Source organism: Pagrus major, chromosome 9 (assembly GCF_040436345.1).
Source record: "Pagrus major chromosome 9, Pma_NU_1.0".
NCBI classification, from domain to species: domain Eukaryota; kingdom Metazoa; phylum Chordata; class Actinopteri; order Spariformes; family Sparidae; genus Pagrus; species Pagrus major.
The window spans coordinates 11302799-11325542 of record NC_133223.1 but is presented as its reverse complement, the minus strand read 5'-3'; the positions used below and the strand labels follow the sequence as shown (position 1 = coordinate 11325542).

Below are 22744 nucleotides of genomic sequence, written 5' to 3'. Positions count from 1 at the left end.
GCTAGACGAGGACAGGAAGCCACATCTGTGCATTCTAATGAACAGAGAAGCCAACACTTCACTTGTTTAGATTGTGTGTTGTTTATCCTGGTCTGTGGGTGCTCTGCTTTATGAAGAGCCTGCCACAATAACAACGTTTTGATAGAATGAGCATGAGGATAATTGCTATCGATTTTTGATGCATTTTCTTTGAATTTGACCAAAACGCCCTAAAACACAATTTATGTCGGTGCGAATCAATACAGCCCATAAGAATAGCTAATCTAGTGTCTCCCTCTCAAGATCAATACTCAAAGCCAAGGGGAATACTGGCATTGGACTATATTTCAGACACCTCCACTCCTGTGTTATCGCAACACATGTGATCGGTGGTGCCTTCGACTTTACTCACTCACAAAAAAAAGTGGTTCCGTGGGCCGGTATTAGACAAAGCATACCAAATGAGCCCTTGGTCTTCCTAAACTGTGTGTTCTTGTGATAAAAAACGTAAGAAGGGAGAGAAGAAAAGTGTGTAAGAGAGGTGTGGAGGGGTGACGAGCAGAGACGCCCGATATCGCTCTGTAAAGATTTTCCTAATTCTCATGAGGGGTGAAATTAATGAAGTACATTCCCATTAGGCCTCTAATCACAAATAACACAAAATTAAAGCAAGCAGAAACAGTGTGTTTGCCCTGTGTTCTGATTAGAGCCTCAAAATGAGGACAAAGAAAAACTGCTCATTTTTAAAAACAGCTCCCCTCATCACTTTAATTTCATTTTGGTGGGAGTGGTTCTCATTATCCAGGCGTTGGGGTCACGTTTTTTTTTAAAAGCTCCCCAACACAGTTCACCGACACTTGTGCTGGCACTGTTACTGTGGATTATCATCATTACTCTGAGGCTCAGGGAGGCTCTTAGTTGCTCTGTAAAATGGCCGTTGCAGGTGTGAAGTCATTTCAGAGTTGCCTGTGCAGGTTGACTTGACGTCCACATGTCTGACTGATGCATCTGAGCCAAATGTTTACGTCCATGACATGCTAAAACACAGACAGCACCATACAAAGCCAGCTGACAGAGCCTTGTATGTTTGTCCTTTCTGTCGCCGTGGCCAGACATTAATTAGCCAACCGAATGACAGCATTGTCTGTCCACACGTCTGCTGTGAAGGCTGCTGGACGCTACTGATGTTTAAATGAAAAGATAGATACGCCACAAACCAATTTCAGAGGACAGACAGCCAGACACACAAACACTGTAACAGCCACAAACACACGCACACAGTGGGCAGAAGAGGAAACGGCAGCCTGGAGGATAGCCGATTATAACCTGCCATCCTCATGCAACCTGACCCATGTCCAGATGTGGGCTCTATGTGCTGCTGTATGGACCCTGTTATATCAAAGCCATTTTAATCCATGTAATCACTAAGGGCTAGTCAAGGGTAATGTTTTCACTTGTGTTGTTCAATTCCACTGTGAGCACAGAAAGGGGATGAGAGAGAGTCGGCTATCAAAATGGCTCTCTTTGTGAACAAGATGAAAGACTAAACGCTGCTTCTGAAACAAATGCTGTTCGTAATAAGAGTTTGCTACTAAACTATGCAAAATGGTGTTTAATCAGCTGGAGTTAGAGTGTATCTGGTGCAACAGGTTTGATACCTGATGATTCCAAGAGGAACACACAGACGCTTCACCATCACTCACTAAGAGGGGGGAAATAATTGGAGTAATTTCTTTCCTAAATGAATTATCCTAATTCATTTTTCCAAGACAAAATTATCCTCGCAGTTGGCACCAGCTCCAGCAGTGAAATAATTGTTGACAGTGCTCTTTAACAATCCCAGACATTAGAGTAAAAAAAAAAATCCTTGCCACATTTTCATAAGTGGAGGGACTATCAGCTGGAGCAATGAGGGGCCAGTGGCCCACGGGTTTGTAGAAATTATGCCAGAAAAGATTACGTTTGAAAGGCGCAACCTCCAGTCCGTGGGAGATGTTGACCTTTTTTGCTTGCATACAAATGAGTTTCATTTCTTTCCTTTTTGTGATATGAAGCATTTCAGCCAATCGTGTATGTGCTTCACGAAGATGAGGCCCCCTTTTCAGAGTCACCAGCTGACAGCTCGGTAAACCCTGTCCAAACCATTTGGTACAACTCGTCAGGAGACTGTCAGCTACCTGGGATTGCATTTAAATCAATGGGAGATTTGTTATTTTTCAACCATATACAACACAGAACACGTCCTCCCCTTCAACTGAACTTTTTACGCACGGATGCGCAATTTATCATGTCTATGTAATCAGTAATAAATGAGTATCATTTATTGTGTTATTAGCTTGTGGACTTCACCCGCATGGGTGGCAATGTAATTAGGATTGTTGAAGGCCTAATTAGAGCCATCAACCAGTGGTTGGATGTATGCACATGTTTACACTGAATGCACAACGCTGCACGCCAACAAAGCAGGCACCTTGCACACTAAAGTTCCCACACCTTGTCTCCGTAGTCTCCGCTTCCTGAGGCCGAAGATGCGCACTTTAGAGAAGATGTCGACCAGGTTCCCATTGCAGAGCCCCTTGTTCTTGTTGGGGCTCTTCCTCCGTCGGTTGGTCGAGGGTCGGTCTAAATGCTGCTCCCGTGCCTGTCTCTTCTGTCTGATCAGCCCACTCGCGATAGCAGCAGCCATGGCTCAAAATGTCACAACTGCTCAGGTCCAGTCTGCACACGGAGCACAGACTACACAAACAGCCGCCTCTCGGAGCTCGCAGCCCGGGTCACAGTCCCATGTTGGCGGCTAAGCGGTCCGTTCCGTGATGTCAAATGTCAAATATTTTTTTTTTTTTTGAGAAGCAGGTTTTCTTTTTTGTCCAAATACTACATGATAATTGCGGTATTTATACAGCTGTCATCGTCACTCGAAAAATTCTTGGACATGATGGAAAAAAAATGAGATCAGTTCATGCGTAATTCCATACATGCATCAATAACCATAGTCTTGATGAAGAGCTATAGCCAAACTCACGCGGACCGAGATGTCAGAGGATTATTCATACCTGCACAGTGGTGTTTTTGTTCATTGTCTGTGTCATGTTCAGTGGCATCGCCTCCTTAAATGTCCAATACCGGCTGCAGCGTCCTCACAGCAACATTCACCCACTCTTTTCCTCCTCTCGCCCTCCGCTCTCCCCTCCTTCTGCCAGACGAGGCTGCTCTATCAGAAGTCGGCGGGGAAGCCTGTGCATGTGCGCCGCCAGCAATCAGGCGAATGCAAGGCGCCTCCTACGAAGATCAGCACTCGAGTGAAGGCACAGCAGCAGCGCCGGGCGAAACGAACTCCCAAGTTTGCAAGGAGCAATCCGCGACAGCGACCCTGCGGTGACCGATCAACAGTCACACGTTTGGAGATGGGAAGAAATACGCACCCGTGGCAGAGTTGGGGGAAAAAAAAAAAAAAAATGTGCAGCGGGCTGAATTAAAGCAAACTTGTATTCCAACTACCTGCCGATCTGCCGGAAAAGGTTCTCAAAACATATGTTCTCCACTGTATTCCACAATCACAACACAGGCGGCTGCGCGTAACAGAAAAAACACAACCAAAGCGGCTCTGAATCCTGTGGAGGTGACGTCTGCATTGTGAGACAAGCTGCATACAAATACATTAAGTTGAAAAAGCGATCAGCAGACAGTAAATTTCTCTATATGGAGCCCACGGCGTGGGAGATGCGCGTATGGCGATCAGTGCGTAAAGGGAATAACGCCGCCGATTTACAGCACCGTTTATTTTCCCACGCTCAGAGAGGAAAAAAGGGGAGGCAGCGGTGGTCGCTCGCTTTAGTCTATATACCCCAGATCAACAAATCCTCCCCATCAACAAGTCCTAACCACTCGTTAGTACACGCCTGAGTGAAGAGGATGCCCTCCCCCCGCTCCCTCCCTCTCGACCACCAAGCCCCTGCTTGGAGCGGAATGAGCAGCCGGGGTCTTGCTGTAATGAGATGGTAAGGTTTTATTTTTGGCACGCTTCCGTTTGGGAATTTACTTTTCTTTTCATTTCAAGAAAATAAGTGGAATTCACAAACAAAGGGCTACTGACAGAGTGTCGTTTAAAAATGTATACTTCGCCTCAAATATGTACCCAAGTGGATTACAATAACTTTATGCTCTACCGCATTAAGGGAAATATTAATTGCTGCACATGTGGCAAAGAGACACGTTCATATTGTTTTAATTGCCCTTCAGGCCGCGCGCTCCCTGTGCGCTGTGTGTTTCAGCACCACGGACAGCGCCGCGCAGTGACGGAGCGGAACGCTTCCTTCAGTCGGACATCATAACCTTTACTTGAACGTCCACCAGAGACTGCAAGATGTCTCTCATGTGGACCACAAGCTCCTGGAGATCCACTTAACGCTCCACTCACTCCTCTATTTAGATGATGTGTTGGGCGTGTCGGTTCGGCATAAAATAAATAAATAAATAAATAAAAAGCCGGCGTAAGTCACCATATTTGATCCTTTTTCTTTTGTTTTCGGGGGTGAATATCATCTAAGTCTCAATCACAGGCACAGAAATTAAAACTCAAGAGAGCCATCTGCTGTTTGTGGCTGTAATTAAACATTTGGGCTCATAGGGGACTGGAGCGTTGTTGGATGGCTTTTTCTCAGGTTGTGCGTTCATTCTGCGCACGCCAGACGCACCTGTTGACATCCAGCTGTACGGGTGTGAGCATATGGGATGGGTTGAACGGGCAGATGCTCAACTGTACAGGATTCTTGTTCGTGTATTTCCCTAACAGCAAAACAACTGTCAGGGAATAGATGCAATTTCAAACCAAGAAAACAGAGAAATGGGGCTGCCCTGCGTGGCAGCTGAAGATAAAGTGCATACAGAGGCCTTATTAATTACATTCACTAAGCTGTATGTGCGATTCTGATTATTTAAAATCAAGCAGGTATGTGCACTGGTGTTTAGGAGCTTTTCGCCCTCATCCCACTCCGCTCCTTAGAGCCTGGGCTGCGGATGCGCACGGAGTTTATGTCCCGTGGCTGCTGGGAAGCCTCCTGCTCCGCGGTGCTGCAGGAGGCACTGCAGTTAACGCTCCAACCAGCAGCGGACACTGTCAGCTCAACAATGGTGTCTCACCCACAGCGACTTGCAGAAGAGCTGCTGACACAGCACCGTTTCTGATTCAGAGGGAGATCAGTTTTCTTCAGTTCTGATCACACAGAGGTACTTGCATTGCTTTCAAGGTAAAATCCCAAAGGAAAATACGTGATTATGGAACATTATTCTTTAGTCTTAAACACATATTATGCATCTGGGTAACATTAGACTGTTTGTGAATTGCTTTTACAAAAATCAAATTGTATGTACTGGATAATAACGATAATGATAGAGCAGCACCAGCAGGACTCCACAAACAACAAGTATTTTGGGAAGACAAATCACAGTTTGGATTGAGAATTTGGCAAAACATGTGAGACAAATGGCAAAACAGACCTAATGTGACAGTGTGTGCTACAAAATTAAGTTTGGACCGAAGACAACAAAGGTTATGAAACTGTTTGCAGCTGAGTATCATGATGTCATCGTCTTTGTTTTGAACAGAGGCATAAATTAGCACCAGTGTGCTCGAGTAACACAAGTGTCCCCATAAATTCTACAAATGTGGCACTCAAGCAGAGAACAAAAGACAACACTTTGGGCCGGATCCAGGTTTGGGATAATGCTGGAGAGGAGAGGAGAGGAGAGGAGAGGAGAGGAGAGGAGAGGAGAGGAGAGGAGAGGAGAGGAGAGGAGAGGAGAGGAGAATAGAGGCTTTGCACTGTGGCTTTTACCTTTTCAGGCACACGGCATGAGGCTGAACTCACAGACGGTCAGACAAGCTTTCTACAGAGCACAGACATGCACTTACCACTGCACATACTGCAGGAGCAAAAAAAACAGTGCCGGGTGTCAAAAAACACAACAAAACCCTGTGAAATATTCACTCATGAAGCAAAACAAGGGTGCACATACCTACATTTTTTTTCCTCCTGCATGTGAACGTATGAGAGTCCATGGCAGTCCCATTCCAAAGCCCTCCAAGCCAAGACCCTTTCCTGTGACTTCTAATGCCCCGTTTATACTGCCCCTTCACGGACCTAACATGGTTAACTGACAGTCTGCCCCGAGCTGTTCACATTCATTTGTCTGCTAACCCTTTAAACACTTTATTCAAGAGAAAAGGATTAACACATTCGGACATTTCGTCTGAGACTAGCCACAAATGAAAGAGGACTAAATGTTGCCTCAGGAGCTAATTTGTAAGAAATTAGCCCGTCAACAAAGAATACACGTGTGAAATACTGTGCAAATCAGCTTGTGCTCCTCTGTTATCAATACATTCTTGACACAGGCTGAAGGAGACCGTAACATCGCACACAGATGACCTGTATGGAAAACATGGATTCAGCAAACACAATCTGCTCCAGACTTATGAAGCCACAGCCTCATCGGGTCAGAACATCTTAATCCAATCTCCTCGGAGGAAATGACATTAGTGTTAGTTAGATGTCCTGCTGCCGAGCCACAGCAAATGTCACCCAGTGGAACCGGGATAAACAACCCATTTGATTATTGCTATTACTTTGCTTCAGGGCCATGTTCTTTTATCACCCGGGCCATCCTAACAGTTAAAAACAGTCAGTGGGAGTCAGCACTTCTTTTTCAGGCCTGGAAAAATAAGAGAAGCTTAACTCGCCCGAATCAAATCAAACACGGGGAGTTAATTTAATTTGTGATGAGCAGTGATTTTGCTTTGCTGGGATTTGTGTCATTTTCTTTTTTTTCTCCCCCTCGTCTCTCTCTCTTCCTCCCCATGCTTTAGCTGTTTAATCACTGAATATCATGAGTCCATCTACTGAGGCAATATAAGCTTACAGACTGTGAGTATTCTGCAGTGCGTGTTGTGTGTGTGTGTCTCATTTGTTTTGATGAGGCTAATAGTCTGAGCTAATCAGAGAGCTAAGATAGACGAGTGCTCATCAGGGGCTGGGGAAGGGGCAATGAAAATGGAGAGCTTTTGTTAAATGGGCTGAGTCCAAAATCGTTCACTGTTTACTAAAAATCATGACATAATCCACTGTATTTGTATTTTTTCCTTGTTTTCTGTTTTTTTTCAGTTATTTTTTAAAACCTGATGATTTCATAACTGATCTGTGTTATTTTGCTGCCATTGTGAAGCACTTTGCAACATGGATTTTGAAAAGGGCTCCATAAATATCTTATTGTAATATGTAATGAGATTGCCACTTTAATTGTGTTGGACAGCTGTCTCATGGAGATTATTGTTGTCAAGAACATTTATAAACAACATAATTTGAGATAAGTGAAAAAATGTAAATCTATCTGATGGAACAGTGCAGCCTTTAAAAAGATAAGAGTCTCTATTTTCCTTTGTGTAAACATCATTTCGCTTCAGCTACAGACCTCAAGCGAGATGATCCTGTGTCTATATGAGATACAGTACTATCAGGTAGTCTAAAATAAGATGATTTTAAGAACGTGAAAGCCTCTAAAAGGGGAAACTGCTCCGTCACCTTCAGATTTTGAACGTGGGATGGAGAAAAATAACCGATCACAAGATCTGAAGGGTCTGGAGGTGGAAGAGAAGCTTTAGAAATTGAAGATTTACAACAGCAAGCTGGTGCCTGTCCACGCAGTGTCTCTACAGGGCTTTCACACATGGTGCTTTAAAGTGGATTCAGAGTATCCCACGATTCAAACTAAAACCTCAAGTTAAATCGCGGGTCAATAACTCAGAAGCTAAGCAGGAATGTCCAAAAATAGTTAAGGGGTTTTGTGATACAGCAGCTCATGTGTCCAATAATTCTACTTAGTCCTCTACAGTGAATCCCTGTTTTAGTGCATGGTGAACACTTGAATGATTTCAAGAACAGCCAGTGTGACATAAAGGCAGAACATTCAATTCCTGGACCGGAGACTTCCTTGTGACGATGGCCCCTCATTTGTGAAGGTTTTCATGCAGTGGTGTAATAACTTGCAGGTGAATGAATGAATGAATGAATGAATGAGGGAGCTTTTTAGAGTGATCCAATGAGTACCAATCCTTAAGTGTTGCTTTACTGCCATCCAGACCCCTCCTGCTTCACTGTAAATGAATAATATATCTGTAAAAGGTTGGAAAACAAGCCTGTAGAGATGTAGTTCCAAACGAGTGGAGGAGCTGATACATTAAGTCTCTGCTGCTCACAGACCCTTAAATAGCTGGTTCATCATCTCATGCAGGGTGTCATAAAATCATTTAAATGTACATCACATAATCGCCGCTAGGTGTACTAAATGTGCCACTGGAGAATATGTATAGCCACATTACAATATGTCTCTCTGTTGTGAGCGTGATGGAGTGCTGCCCCTCCCCCCAGGGATGAGATTAAAGCGGGCCTGAGGTGTGGAGAACTCCGACAGAGACATTAATGAAACAGTGACTTCAAGCTGTGAGTTCCACTCATTAATAGCTCGATCCCAGATTTACAAAAAAAAAAAAAACGTAGTTAACACTTATGTTGCTGAAGTACACATACAGTAAAACAAAAACAACTGCCATGTAACGCTGCAAGTGAACCAGTCATTAGGAGGGGGTTGGAGGATGGGCTTATGGGAAGGAACGATTGGGATTGATGTTAAATTGGGGATCTCAGGGCTGTGCAATATATAGATATTATATTGTTATCATGATATCAGAGTATACCATCTTAAATTTTGGATATCATTATATCATGTTATGGTAAGTGTTGTCTTTTTGTGGGTTTACAGGCTGCATTACAGTAAAGTGATGTCACTTTCTGAACTTCTGAACCAGCCTGCTCTACTTGTTCTAATACGTGTCTTTAGCCATTTAGTCAATACGCAAACATAACTGATGATTACTGATAAAAAATCTCATTGTGTTAATATTGTGTTATTATATATGTGATCACACTAGTCATCCCTACAATATTGTTACAATATGGAAATGGAGGTATCTGGTCAAAAATATTGTGATATTTGATTTTATCGCCCAGTCCCAGCGTTTATGAAGTGCTTTCTTTTACTTCTACACTACATACACTACAGCTAAAATCGTTTCTTTCACCTGGTGGTCATTTTCTAGATTTTGGGCTATTTTGTTTCTTTAACATATTGGAAAGAAAAAGTATAAAATACACATTTATTTTTATTTTAGTTCAGATGTCTGTTCTGGATGTTTATGCTAATTAGCACATATCTAATTGCATATCTAAACATAAAATATCAGAAAAATTTAGATGCAAAAACAATTGATCAAAGTAATCAACTCAGGATGTTTCATGTTTATATCTTATAGCCTAAATTTTTACTCTATCATCATTTTTGGCCTAGAAATGTAAAGAATTTTTCAATATGGATCGTTAAGGGCCATTTTCTCAACATTTTTTTCTTGCTCTCATAGCCAGAGAGCTCCACATTAGTCGCACTTGCATACACCAAACTTTCCAGTATTAATCCCATCCATCTTTTGAAAGTTTTCACAGAGAGGTTTGTTCATATGTCATTCATAGCCTGATTTATCTAGCATTTTATTCCTAAAACCACTGTGAGAGTTACTTTTTTTGTCTGTTGACAGTATTGTCTAACTTATACAATGATAAATACAAATATACAAAAGAAACCTTTGACTCAAATATGTCAACAAAATGAAACAAGAATTTTGAACGTGGTTTTATACTATGTTCAGAATTGTGTTGTGCAAATGTATACAAATTGGCAAAATTTAAACTAGAACGGCACTCAGTAGAGCGCATACCTGCGCCAAGTCATCATCTTGGTCCTCTTTTGTACTAATTCATGGATACCATCCACCTACCAACACATGATTCTTTTCATCAGGATCCACTCATTATTTCCTGAAAAATTAACGAAAATGTAAAGAAATTACCTATCTCGCAATGCTAAAGAAAGAGAGAAAGAATTATTTTATCTGATCCTCTATTCTGGGCTGAGACTCATCCTCTATCAAGGTTCCTGAAAATCTGTGCAGTAGTTTTGTGTAATCCTGCTGACAAACCAACCAAACAACAGACACGGGAGAACATAACCTCCTTAGCAGAGGTAATTAGATAATGTCCAAATTTTCATATTTAAACATTCAATTTCAGAAACTTTGTAATACAAACTATAATTGTCTTAATTTAAGAAATCAACTCAGGAAGTATCACCATTATATCTATTAGGAATGTTTTCCCTATTCACCTGCAGCCTAATTAAATCTTCTTGGCAACTAAAACTTTAGACAGAAAAGGTCAACCGGTTAAAAACAAAAATATACTCTGACTTTTGCACATTGAAGGAGAACCTGATGACAGCAAGCAGAGGCTACTGGCTACGAGTGCCAGTGATTAAACTCCGCCCTGTGGCCCCTCACCAAGAGCAATTGGTTAATAGCCGAATAATAGCCCAAATCACAAACAACCCCGGCTATATGGTGCATAATTTGTGATGAAGCAAAACGAGGGTGTTTAAGGACACAAATGTGAGCAAAGAGATGAATATAAAGGGAGGGATGCTGTCAAAGAGGAGGGGACAAAAGCCCCGACGTGCAGAAGCAAAACAGCACTGTCACAATACACTGAGGAGTCAACATGCTGGTCACACACTCGCTCTCTTCTCTCTGTTCTATCTGTCTAATACACACACACACACACACACACACACACTGGCCCATCCTTTGATCCTATTTTAAGTCTGCAGCAGTGATGGAATGTGCCTTGTCAGCAGCACTGCAGAGTGAGGTTCCTTGGAGAAGCCCTGGGCAGTGTGGGAGAATATCAATTAGTCCAAACCCCTCTGGCACGGCCCGCTTCCGGAGCTGAAGGCTGTCACCGAGTGCGCGTGTAGGTGAGCGAGTGTGTGCGTACTTTATTGTTTATTACTCAGTGTGCAGAGTGTGTTGGTGCGTAGGTAAGCAGAGCCAATGTGCGTGTGCCCAATTGCAAATGCATAGAGTGTATAGGTGAACGCATTAATATTAATAATTTTCTGATGCAGGTGAAGGACCTGGGTGTATTTCGGCGCTGGAAGGCTTAATAGAATGGTAATGAGGGTGATGTCAGGTCAGGCCGAGCTCCGTTTGTGAATTCAAAGATGCGATAAAGGGAAATGAGGTCAGCGAATGCTACGGTGAATGTAAAAGATATCAGTGTGGTTGTGTCTAGCACAGGTTAAATTCAAAAGGATGCATATTTTATGAGAATACGCCTGTTAAGGGAGGGTATTTTTCTGTTTGGTCTGCGTAGCCACTGACCTTCAGTTAGGGTCAGTGCCTTTCTTTTTTTAAGCTGGCTTCCTGTCAAGCTGCAGTCCACAGATGACACCAGATGTGAATGCAGGTATGAGAAGCCCACAGGTCCATCAGAATACCTGCCTGCGTTTGATAGCATTACCACAACTGACAGCTCGTGTAAACACACATGCATAAGCAGGTCTTGTCCTCAGAACAAGTGCAAATCAAGTCCTGGCGGTGAGATGGATGTTTCATCTCTTCTTACACTCAAAACTCACACGCACACATGCATTTATAAGCACTTCAAGTTTTCTAAAGAAACAGTTTTTGACCACTTTAACCCTTTAATTTGTAAAATGAAACACACACCTAATGTCTGAGTCTAATTGTAGGACCTAAATCTAACACTTGGCGGAACCCCGACAGCCTGTTCTCACTCCCATCATGTCAAATACAGCAGCCTTGTCAGTGGCCCTACGCTTCTAAGTTTGACGCTGTCGTAACCGCTCTAGCATCATTTCTGGAAGTGCCCCTCTGGTATACTAGTGCTAAGTATTAATAGCAAGAAAAGTTTGGCTTGTGGATGGTTGGGGTGGTTGGAGGGGTCATACACAGGACTTTCCCTCAGAACAATGAGGTTTGAGTCCTGTGCGTGACCAAGTATATAATAACATAAAAGCTATGTAAGTGATGAGACAGAACTTACATATGTATTATCGTTATTTCATGATCTTTTCCTTAACCTAACCAAGTAGTTTTGGTGCCTTAACCTAACCAAACCGTGACCATTTCACAAAGTTAAGAACATTCCAAGTGTCATTAAATATAATCATAATTTGTGAAATGTTTGTCAACAAGCTTTATTTTGAAAGTCTTACTGGATGCTGCTTCTTTAATATTGCTAACTTGCTAATTGATGCTTGAGGGGTAAGAAGGGTGTCACAGGCAGAAGTAGGCCTAGGGCTACTGACTGTGTCTGATGAGCTGCAGTGAGAACGTGTTGACACTGACCCAAAATGAAACCCTCTTCTGAAACCAGAATGCTAGGCTAGATACAACCAAGAAATAACAGAACAAGTGCACAGAGTTGGATGAGAATATTGATACTAATGTACTGTACAATTTCTTTGCCAGGACCAGTAACCCACTAGAGCCTCGCTGTTTGCAGGGCAATAAAACTTTTGTTCCCACTGCCTCATGACTTTTCATAGCCCTGTGATGTCAAGTGAAGCTCCAGTTGTGAGTTGATCAGTAACTACAACAACTGAAGTAACACAACTATCCAACCACACGGTTTAACGGAGGATAGAGATCAAAATGATTGGGTAAAAGCACTTAAAGCTGCAAATTTTGATGTTTTTTATTGATTTTATCAGCAGCAATAGATCTTTTACATTACAGGGTGGAGGCATGTTTATTCAGTGTTCAAAAATATTGCTTAATGGAGCTTTACATGCATGTAACTACCATACTGGAACAAACGTGGACTACGTAATCATGCTTTTCATTTGAATTATAAACTTTCTTTATGACAACATGACAGATGTCCCCTTGTTAATGAAACCATAACCATAAAAAAATTACACCTCCATGAAATATTGTCTGATAAGTGTGTTTCATATCGCTCCTGTTTTAATGTTTCCTTCCTGGAGGTCTATTAAGGTGTGCTCATATGATATGCACCATAGATCTCCAATGAGACAGTGTGTGAATGGGACCTCAGCCACCTCTGATTGAGAACAGCAATAAAGTTTCCCCCAAGAGACAATGAAAGACTAATGATGTCTGTAATGGCCAAAGTTATGACGCTAATCGTCATTAGCCAGGGCGGCACTTTGGCTGCTGCGACCCTCTTGGCCCCGAGAATAAAGTGAAAAAAAAACAGATGATACCCCATCACTACAGAAATAATGTGTGTGTGTGTGTGTGTGTGTGTGTGTGTGTGTGTGTGTGTGTGTGTGTGTGTGTGTGTGTGTGTGTGTGTGTGTGGGCTAATAGAGGTGACAGGGGGACAAGGAGTGTAGTGATTAGTCTGAAGTGACGGGGTTAATACTCTAGTATGACAGCAGTCATTAACCGACAGACATTACCACACACTCACACACTCAGACACCCATTAACACTGTCGCAGATCAAATGTTACCTAAGCTCTGAATACATCAAGTACTTCATGTACTGTAGCTCTGAATACATCAAGTACTTCATGTACTGTAGCTCTGAATACAAATACTTCATGTACTGTAGCTCTGAATACATCAAATACTGCATGTACTGTAGCTCTGAATACAAACACTTCATGTACTGTAACTCTGAATACATCAAATACTTTATGTACTGTAGCTCTGAATACATCAAGTACTTCATGTACTGTAGCTCTGAATACATCAAATACTTAATGTACTGTAGCTCTGAATACAAATACTTCATGTACTGTAGCTCTGAATACATCAAGTACTTCATGTACTGTAGCTCTGAATACATCAAATACTTCATGTACTGTAGCTCTGAATACATCAAGTACTTCATGTACTGTAGCTCTGAATACATCAAATACTTTATGTACTGTAGCTCTGAATACATCAAGTACTTTGTGTACTGTAGCTCTGAATACATCAAGTACTTCATGTACTGTAGCTCTGAATACAAATACTTCATGTACTGTAGCTCTGAATACATCAAGTACTCCATGTACTGTAGCTCTGAATACATCAAGTACTTCATGTACTGTAGCTCTGAATGCAAATACTTCATGTACTGTAACTCTGAATACAAATACTTCATGTACTGTAGCTCAGAATACAAATACTTCATGTACTATAACTCTGAATGCAAATACTTCATGTACTGTAGCTCTGAATACAAATACTTCATGTACTGTAACTCTGAATACAAATACTTCATGTACTGTAGCTCTGAATACATCAAGTACTTCATGTACTGTAGCTCTGAATACATCAAATACTTCATGTACTGTAGCTCTGAATAAATCAAATACTTCATGTACTGTAGCTCCAAATACATCAAGTACTTCATGTACTGTAGCTCCAAATACATCAAGTATTTAATGTACTGTAGCTCCAAATACATCAAGTACTTCATGTACTGAAGCTCTGAATACATATACTGCGTGTACACACTCCTGTTTCTGTTTCAATAACTTGTTCAAAGTTCAAAGTCAACTTTATTGTCAATTCTGCCATAGAGGATCAAAACACCTCTGTGTTGATGTATACAAGTATGAAATACTAGGATGACAGCAAAATAAAAAATAAATGACTAAGACAGGGGCACAAGAAGCCACAGATCAAAGACAAAAACTGTAATGACAAATAAAGTGCAAGTTATTTTATGTTAGGGTTTTTACAGAAAAAAATAAGACATGCCACTCAAGCCATTTGTCCCAAGGCTCGACCAAGTCCTAGGTCAGTTTTTTGTTGAGAACCTAGTTATTTGGGAAGTCAAGTCTCAAGTCAAGTCACTTTTCTACCACCCAAGATCTATCCTGTTCAAAAAGTCTGAGAAAGAACAAGTACAAGTACTTGTACTTGTTGATACATGTAATCAAACAAAACAACAAATAACTTTATAATAGCTTATTATTTAATTTATCCTCAATCCCAAAAATATTCGCTCCCTATCTCTGACAAATGCTGACAGCCAGACTTGGAAAGAACTACACTGAAAGTATAAAATGAGTTAGTTGAGTCATGTCAAGTCAGGTCACGAGTCTTTAACTTTCAAGCCCAAGTCATCCAAACAGTCAGTCCACATTTGTGGAAAAATAATTAAAAGCATTTCTTGGAGATCAGCTGGGTTGATGGTAAAATTGAAAATAATGTGTATTTTTTAGTTAATGCTTTCAGTTAATTATTACGTGTCAGCTCACTATATTAACTCATTGGAGTTTAGTGACAGTATGACAGGCAACAGTAAAGCAGCTAAAATACAGGATTTACCAACTCAAAACACTGTGGCTCCACAAGATCACTGTAATTACTATTCAGATGAATGTGGAACCTCTTGCACTAATAACACTTATATTAAAAAAAAGGCTAACTCACTGGTTGATCATGCTGGTTGCTCACTGTATAAATTATCATGTCATTATTTTAGCATCTGGGTGAGAGCAACATTGGCAGATATTGCTGTTTAATTTGTTTGTCAAGAGGAGAGTTGAATGTTGATAGATAAAAAGCTTTTCAAACTATCTAACTAACTCATTTGCTGTATAATTATCTACTACATCTGTTTTGGTGCAGCACTGCTTGCTACAGGCTTACAAACAGTTCTGTGTCAACATCACATGATCTGCACATCTGGAAGTTTAACCAACCTTGCCTGTTGTTTTAAAGTCAGACTGCAAATACAGACCCAGCTGGGGTGATTTTCACCCTCCTGTCGAGCTTTAATTGCTTTAGTACTTACTAACTGCTTTACTACTTTTCAGCCACTAGAGGGCAGTGCAGAGCTCAGCAGGACACTGCTGCAGGATTACAGTGCTGATCAAGGAGAGGAGAACTGCTCTGCACAGAGAATATATTGTGTAGATCTATCCTAAAAAAGTTTTTTCCCCCTGAAAGATGGTGATTAGTCTTGTGATGGCTTCTGCACTGACAAACCACAAAAGAGCCCCAGCTAAATGGAACCCCATCAACTTTAATTTGCATTGGAGCAACAGATAAAGTGAAAAGATCCAGTGAATTAAACAATTAACCATAAATTAGATTTCTGGGAATGACTTTCCTTTTTCCTGACTGTAAGATTCGCATTAACTGCAAGATTTGTATCAAACCAGATGTCCAAGCACTAGACTGAACTAAAGCTGGAACCCTACTCAAGAAACAAAACACTCTTTGTCTTGAGACAACCGAGATGCCCTCAAGTGGCCAAAACAGGCTAAATCACAGATGCCATGTTAAGTTTGGACATGTGTGTCTGATAATGACATCCACCGGTGTCCAACTGCTAATCAGCTTATCAAATCAGCAATCTATCTATCAATCAATCAACTCTGAAGGGTTCATGGAGGCAGCGCCGAACTCAATGAGGCTTTGACCTAACTAGAGGAAGTGAGGCAGTGTTAGTGATTAGTCATAATGTGATTGTGGGTTTCTACGGTAAAAGACTAATTGATCCCTTATGTCTAACTTGTATGTGATAAATATATAGGCTGTGTATGTTTACTGCTCGTATATTCATGTGTGTTCGCATGAGACAGATGGAAAAAGAGAATAAAGAGAGTGAAAAAAAGGAAAGGGGTGTTTGTTTTCATTTCCGTAAGTTATGCAATGGTGGCACAGTGGGCTCTGTGGTATATAGATCAGAGCCTCAGGACACACAGTTTCCAATAGCGGTCAGTGGTGCAGTGCTGTAGGATCACTGCAAACACACTCACTGAGCTGGTCACCGCCATTTGACCACAGTTGGCATTGTGTTTATTTGTTCCTGATTAAATTCGGAGAGCAGGCATTAGGCTTTACCAATCAGTCACTGACTGACTCTCCAGCGGCACTATTTCAAAACAAAACACCGAGACACACACATGTAGATAATCTCAGCCTTACAGAGATGGTTTTAGACTTTCTTTCTTTCTCTGCATGGCTGGTTGCCACAGGTTGAAGGTCTTGGTAGAGAACTAAGTTGTGCAGGAATGAGGAGAAAGAAAATCAGCTGATGCAGAAAAACAACAGCACGGAGACAATAGACAGAACAATACCAAAATCAAAGCCTAAAAGCCATTTCTGTTTCTGCCCCAAGGGCCCAATTAACATATATGCAAATCACCATGAAATAATAATGATAGATATGTAGGCTTTATTAAAATAGAGGGATGAGTACCTTTAAGCTGTTTTTTAACTGCGTGTCAAAGTGAAAAGATATAAAAGAGTGGAGGAAAAGATAAAAAAGCCCTCTGTCAAATAGAGTGTTTCATTTGCATGTCTGCCGTTAGGGCCTAATGAGAAATGACACATTTGTAATTACAGTGGACTATAATTAGCCGGTGTGTAAGTGAGATGCCAGAACCCAAGTCTTTATGACTGGGCTGCACATGGGGGAGGGTGTGTTAAAGCATTTGAGATGTAAGTCGAGAATGACTTAAAGTTCATGCGATGAAGCTTTCAGATTGTAATTTTCTCTCCACACGAAACAGACCGACGGGGTGGGACATGATTTGAGAGCTCAGAAATTGGCAGGACAAAGCCTGCAAATGTGGACAGCGATGTTGGCCTTCACTGTACCGCTGAAGCTCACTCACCTCCTCCATCACGCCTACTTACAGAGGAGGTGGAGGAGGACGAAGAGGAGGGACGTGTTTTTATCCTGGGCCTCGGGATATTTAAGATTGAGGTTTTTGGCAGGAGAGAGAGCTGCAGATGATGTTGATGAAGGCAACTTGACACATCTCTGACCTCGTATGGTTGCTGCCACTGCCCATTAGCTCAAAGTGATGCTCCACCCAGAATTGTGACCGTTAAATATCATTATGCAACTCTTTGGACTCAAGAGGTGGTTGTAAAAAAGATTTGTTGTTTAAGTGGCTTTCTTCATCTTGAATTCATGATGGCTTACAATGCTTCCAAGTTTTCTCTGTGAAAAATAATTATAAACTTATCACGTTGCACAAATATTATTTATAATATTTATTATAGTATACTTATTAGACAGTGGTGGAAAATAACTAAGCACAGGCCCTCAAGTACTGTATTTAAGTGCTATTTTAAGGGACGTGAACTTTGTGCACCTCCATTTTATACCGCTTAATCCTTCTACATTCCAGGGGGAAAATATATTTTAATCCATGGCATTTATCTGACAGCTGTAGTTATTATTTACTTTGCAGAGTCAAACTTTATTTGCAAAACATATTGTCACCTTATTAAATATGCAGCGTTTCTATAAATAAAACAACCAGGCAGTGTAAAAAGTTCAAATCAGCTCCACCTCAACCAGCTAGAGCATATAAATGCTGCTTAAATGCCAATCCATCCAGGGGACATTCTGCATTTTTAATACTTTGATTTTGATACTTTAATAAGATACTTTAAACGTGCAATAGACAACTTTTTTGCTTTAACTTATCATTCTGAAGTCAACACTGATTGCACACTGTAATGGCTGTAGAAAAATGACACCATCTGAGAATACGTTGGTTCCCTATAAGCCTAGTTTTCACAACGTTATTCCGTCTGCCACCCAGCCCAATTTTTTGAAAAAAGAAAAAATGAAGGTTGCATTATGGCACGAAGGAAGCGCGTCTGCCAACAAAAACAGACAGGGCATTGTTTTCCCTGGTCGCTATCACCGGTGGAACAAAAAAGAACCCCCTGATGGAGGAGGCAACAACTGTGAAGAAGGAGAGTGATAGAAACCGAGGTAAAACAAGAGTGAACGGATGAGCATTCACTCAATGGAGGGTACCGGTGTTGTGTCAAAGTGTGTTCCCTTGCTTATACGTGTTCCCCTTACTACAAGGACTCACAAGATCAGTATGTATCAAAACCTGCCTACTCCTACAACTTTACTCTTCTTTTTCACATCCTTGAGATCTGGGTTTCTGGGTCAAATTGGGATTCTTATAGTCGTTTTTCACTTTGGACAGTGGTAGGGCTGCTAGCGGTAGCCATGTTGATAACACTGTCCTTGCACAGCGGTGCCAACAGTTCCCCTCGAGGAGGAAAAGTTGAAAACGTGCCTATTTCTGCTATAAGTAAAAGTTTAATCTAGGACTTTTACAGTACTTGTAACGGAGTATTTTTACATTGTGGTAATACTAATGTTATTTACATAAAGAATTCTAGTGCTGTTTTTCGGCTCATTTTGTTCAGACCAGTCATTATTCAGCCAAAATACAACAGTACTAAATACATATCTTCTGTTGGAACAGTGTCACAAAGACACAGAATATTTATATTACATATATAATATAGGACAGGACAGGAGTGGCATATACTGTCGATGGACAACTAAAAAGTGGCTATAACAGTGGCTTCAGATGCTTCTGTGAATTTTAGTTTTTTGGCAGGCAAATGTAAAATCCTAAAACATGTACATGATTTAATGGTTTAATGTATTAATGAATTCAAGTTGACCTCATTGTGGAAAAAAAAAAAAACTTTCACAGACAGTTCTGGCTGACGTGGGGTATTTGACGGTCAAAAGAAATTATTTTGGGTTGAGCATAAATTTAAGGACAAAGGTAGACCAGCAGATTTTATATAAAGATCACCAGAGAGTTAACGTTTATCAGGTGATTTTTTTTTTCATACCCCAGAGTGCAAAAAAGGCTTCATTTTAAAGTCTTTTGGAATATAGTGTATTAAGGCATAATGTTGACCCCCGACAACAAGAGCTGATTAATGTGAATTTTACGAACTAAACACGTTTAATACGAGTCATCGTGTACAGCAGGCAACCTACCTGCTACACCATCAGTCAAAATAACATCACACAACCCCACCACAGCAAGGCATTGTTTAGGGTGATGCAAGGCATTTAGCAGGTGACTGTGACAAAGCGCTGTCTATTTCCCAGAGGATGCATGTTCTTCTGTTAAACCGTTGTTTCTGTTGTTTTCCAGCCGATAGAGGAGTTGACCTTTGGACACAGCTGCTAAATATAGCAACCTTCTCAAACAAAGGGGAGCTCCCGGGATAAGTAAGATGCTTGTGAAGTACCAGTGAACACAAATGTCTGCGCTCACAAAGGCTGATACACACATGCAGACCCATTAACACACACACACACACACAAACACACCCCTGCCCTCTCCATCAGCTCCCCTGACACCTGGTCAATTTCTGCTCAGGGAAATGCGCTCCTTTCCTATCGACGAGCTTGAATTAGATTGGTTTAACTCATCTGTCTTATAGAGAGGTCGCAGTCTTGTCCTTCCGCAGTGTAACAGCAAACAAGATGGTTTTTGTTGAGGGACAATTGAAACTGTTAGCATGCAGAAATGCATCTGCTCACAGGATAACAGTGTGCTGTCCTCACTGCAGCATTTGGTGCTAAGATTCTGGTCATTTCTGCAGGAATAGAGACTGCAAAGAAAAGATATTAGGTACAAGGTAGGATCACTGAGAAGATTACAAAACCCCAATCACTGTGTACAATACTATGTTGATAGCCCTTTTAAAATCCCTCGCTCCTATGCACAACCACGAACATAGTCACCAAATTTCATGGCAATAAGCCTCATAAATCCTTAAATGTCTGTCTGTAATGTTAACCTTAAAGCTGAACGAATCTATTTTTTTTTAAATTAACTATTAAAACAGTATGAATGAGTGTTGCTCATATCACCTGACCCAGCAGTTCCCTCACCTCTGCAGATCGTTCTAGCATCTTTCAGCTCACTGTCGCCAAATTGCTTCCGGCAGCCACTGGTTTCAGTAAAAAAAAAGCTGTCATAAGCCCACTATACGCTACTTGTCCAACACCAAGCAGTAACCACACATGGTCAGAAACTAGCTGGTGAACATTTTGGAGTATTTAGGACAGGGGTGCCTAAACTCATTTCCTTTGAGAGATAAAACTGAAACTTAATGGTGGGGCACAGGCTTTGGCACTGGACAAATGTGACATCAGCCCAGTCGCCAGGATAAAATGTTGGCAGTAAGCATTTTTGCAAACGTTGACATACGTTTTGATGATATGTTCACATTTGTGGGTGTCATAGGCTACCTACAATCTTAACATTTCATATTAATCTAATCATGTTCTGATTACATACTTATGACCTGACTGTCATAGGTGGACGTGATGGCGGTAGAGTCACAGGCGAGAAGGCTGCCAAGCAAGTGACCGCAGTTTGAGACTGCGTTTCAACATTGGTAAACGTGACACTCGGCTGGATATTTTTAAGAAGACCTCAAGACAATTTCCTGGTGTGTAAGTGGTGACCAAAACAACTATTTTCAGCCAAAACACGATTTTTTTCTTAACCCTTAACAAGTGGTTTTTGTGCCTGTACCAAAACAGATCATAAACACAGCGTTGTCGCAACGTAAACTAGAAAACTGAACCTAAAGACATATAAAGTTGCACCATAAAGAAATGGGTAGTTTCAACATATCTGTGGCTTTAGGAAATGTGCATACCTCTGGATGTGATACAAATGGCACAAAGCCTTAGAGGCTGCCTGTGTAAAGGTCCAGCTTTGTTTTAAAAACCCACCCAAACAGCATGGATTGCTATGTCACTTTTTGCATCAAATTTTTAACTTGACTTTAACGTGTCAATGAAGAGATGGTGTGGACAGAGACCAGGTATCTGTTTCACTTGCAGAGGCAGGTGAAGCTACTCCCCTGAGTCAAGCTGTTCCATCAGCTCTCCTGACACATCTGTTGGTTCACCACACCGAGAAGTTAATTCAAGTTGCTAACTCCGACTCTGTGTTTTGGTCTCTTTCACTGTTTGTATGCACACTGAAATACACTGGGAGAGATGGTGCACCTTAAGAAAACTAAAACAGACTCAGCAGCGCAAGCTCACCGTTGCTAAGTAACACACAGGAAGCTCCCTGAAGTACACTCCAGTGAGTTCAGTGGCTTGTCACAAGCCTACACATGGTGCACAGGTAAACATACTGAGTCAAGTTTGCATGTCTCTCTGCCACAGTGTACTTTATGCCCGCACGAGTAGGCTGAGCAGCAAACATCCTCGGGCACTTCTACAGAGGGTGATTGTTTTCTGACTACATTTACATAAGGGCACACAGCATCTTGAAATATATTGACGCGATAAATTCTGATGACATTTAGTGCGCGACAAGGAAAAGCAACAGTGAGGGGAAAGCGAGAAAAATGTGAAAGAGTGAAGAAAATGAAGGAGTATGAGAATGAGTGAAGACATAGAGAGAGAGAGACAGAGAGGGGGGGGAAGAACGGCGGTGTGCTGCAGCAGCAGAAAAGCCCGGCCATGTAATTTATGGGAGCCCATACTCATAAAACATGAATCTTGTCCATGAAGTGCTGAATCATTTGGTGAGCAAACCCACTGGTCCGCCTCCCGCTCCCACATATATGCATGTGTGTACACAAGCAAATATGCACAGAAGGGACACACACACACACACACACACACACACAAACTCACAGTGTCAACCCACACTGAGTCATTCTCTCATTCACACACTCCAACATGATCCTTCTTTACATGAAGCAAACTCACCTTCTACCTACACCTGCGGGACACATTTTATTGACAAGTTTAACATCTGAACACGCACAAACCCCATCCACACACATTCTAAGTTATATCCGTCCGATTCCTTCCACTACCCCCACTCCTGCAGCACCCAGCCCACCCACCTGCTCCCTCCTCCCACTGCACTTGATGTGCTAGCTCAAGTATTCCCAATAAAACTATTTTATTATGAGCCCTCTCCCTTTGGGCTGGATCGAGTAAGTGGCTGAGTTCAGCTGTTCAGCAAGGCAGACGCTCAATACGAGCGTTAGCACGACT

General features: G+C 41.5%; 1 protein-coding gene across 3 annotated transcripts in view; it reads right to left on the bottom strand.

The window, feature by feature from the left end:
• Positions 1 to 22744, bottom strand: part of fgf14 (fibroblast growth factor 14) — a 125552-nt gene that overhangs the window by 36309 nt on the left and 66499 nt on the right. The window contains exon 1 of one of the 3 annotated variants that reach the window (XM_073473769.1): positions 2473 to 2665. The exons of the other annotated variants lie outside the window; for them this stretch is intronic. Within the exon in view, the coding sequence (XP_073329870.1) occupies positions 2473 to 2665 (193 nt within the window). Of the gene's footprint in view, positions 1 to 2472; positions 2666 to 22744 lie in introns of those variants that run through there. 3 annotated transcript variants of the gene reach the window in all.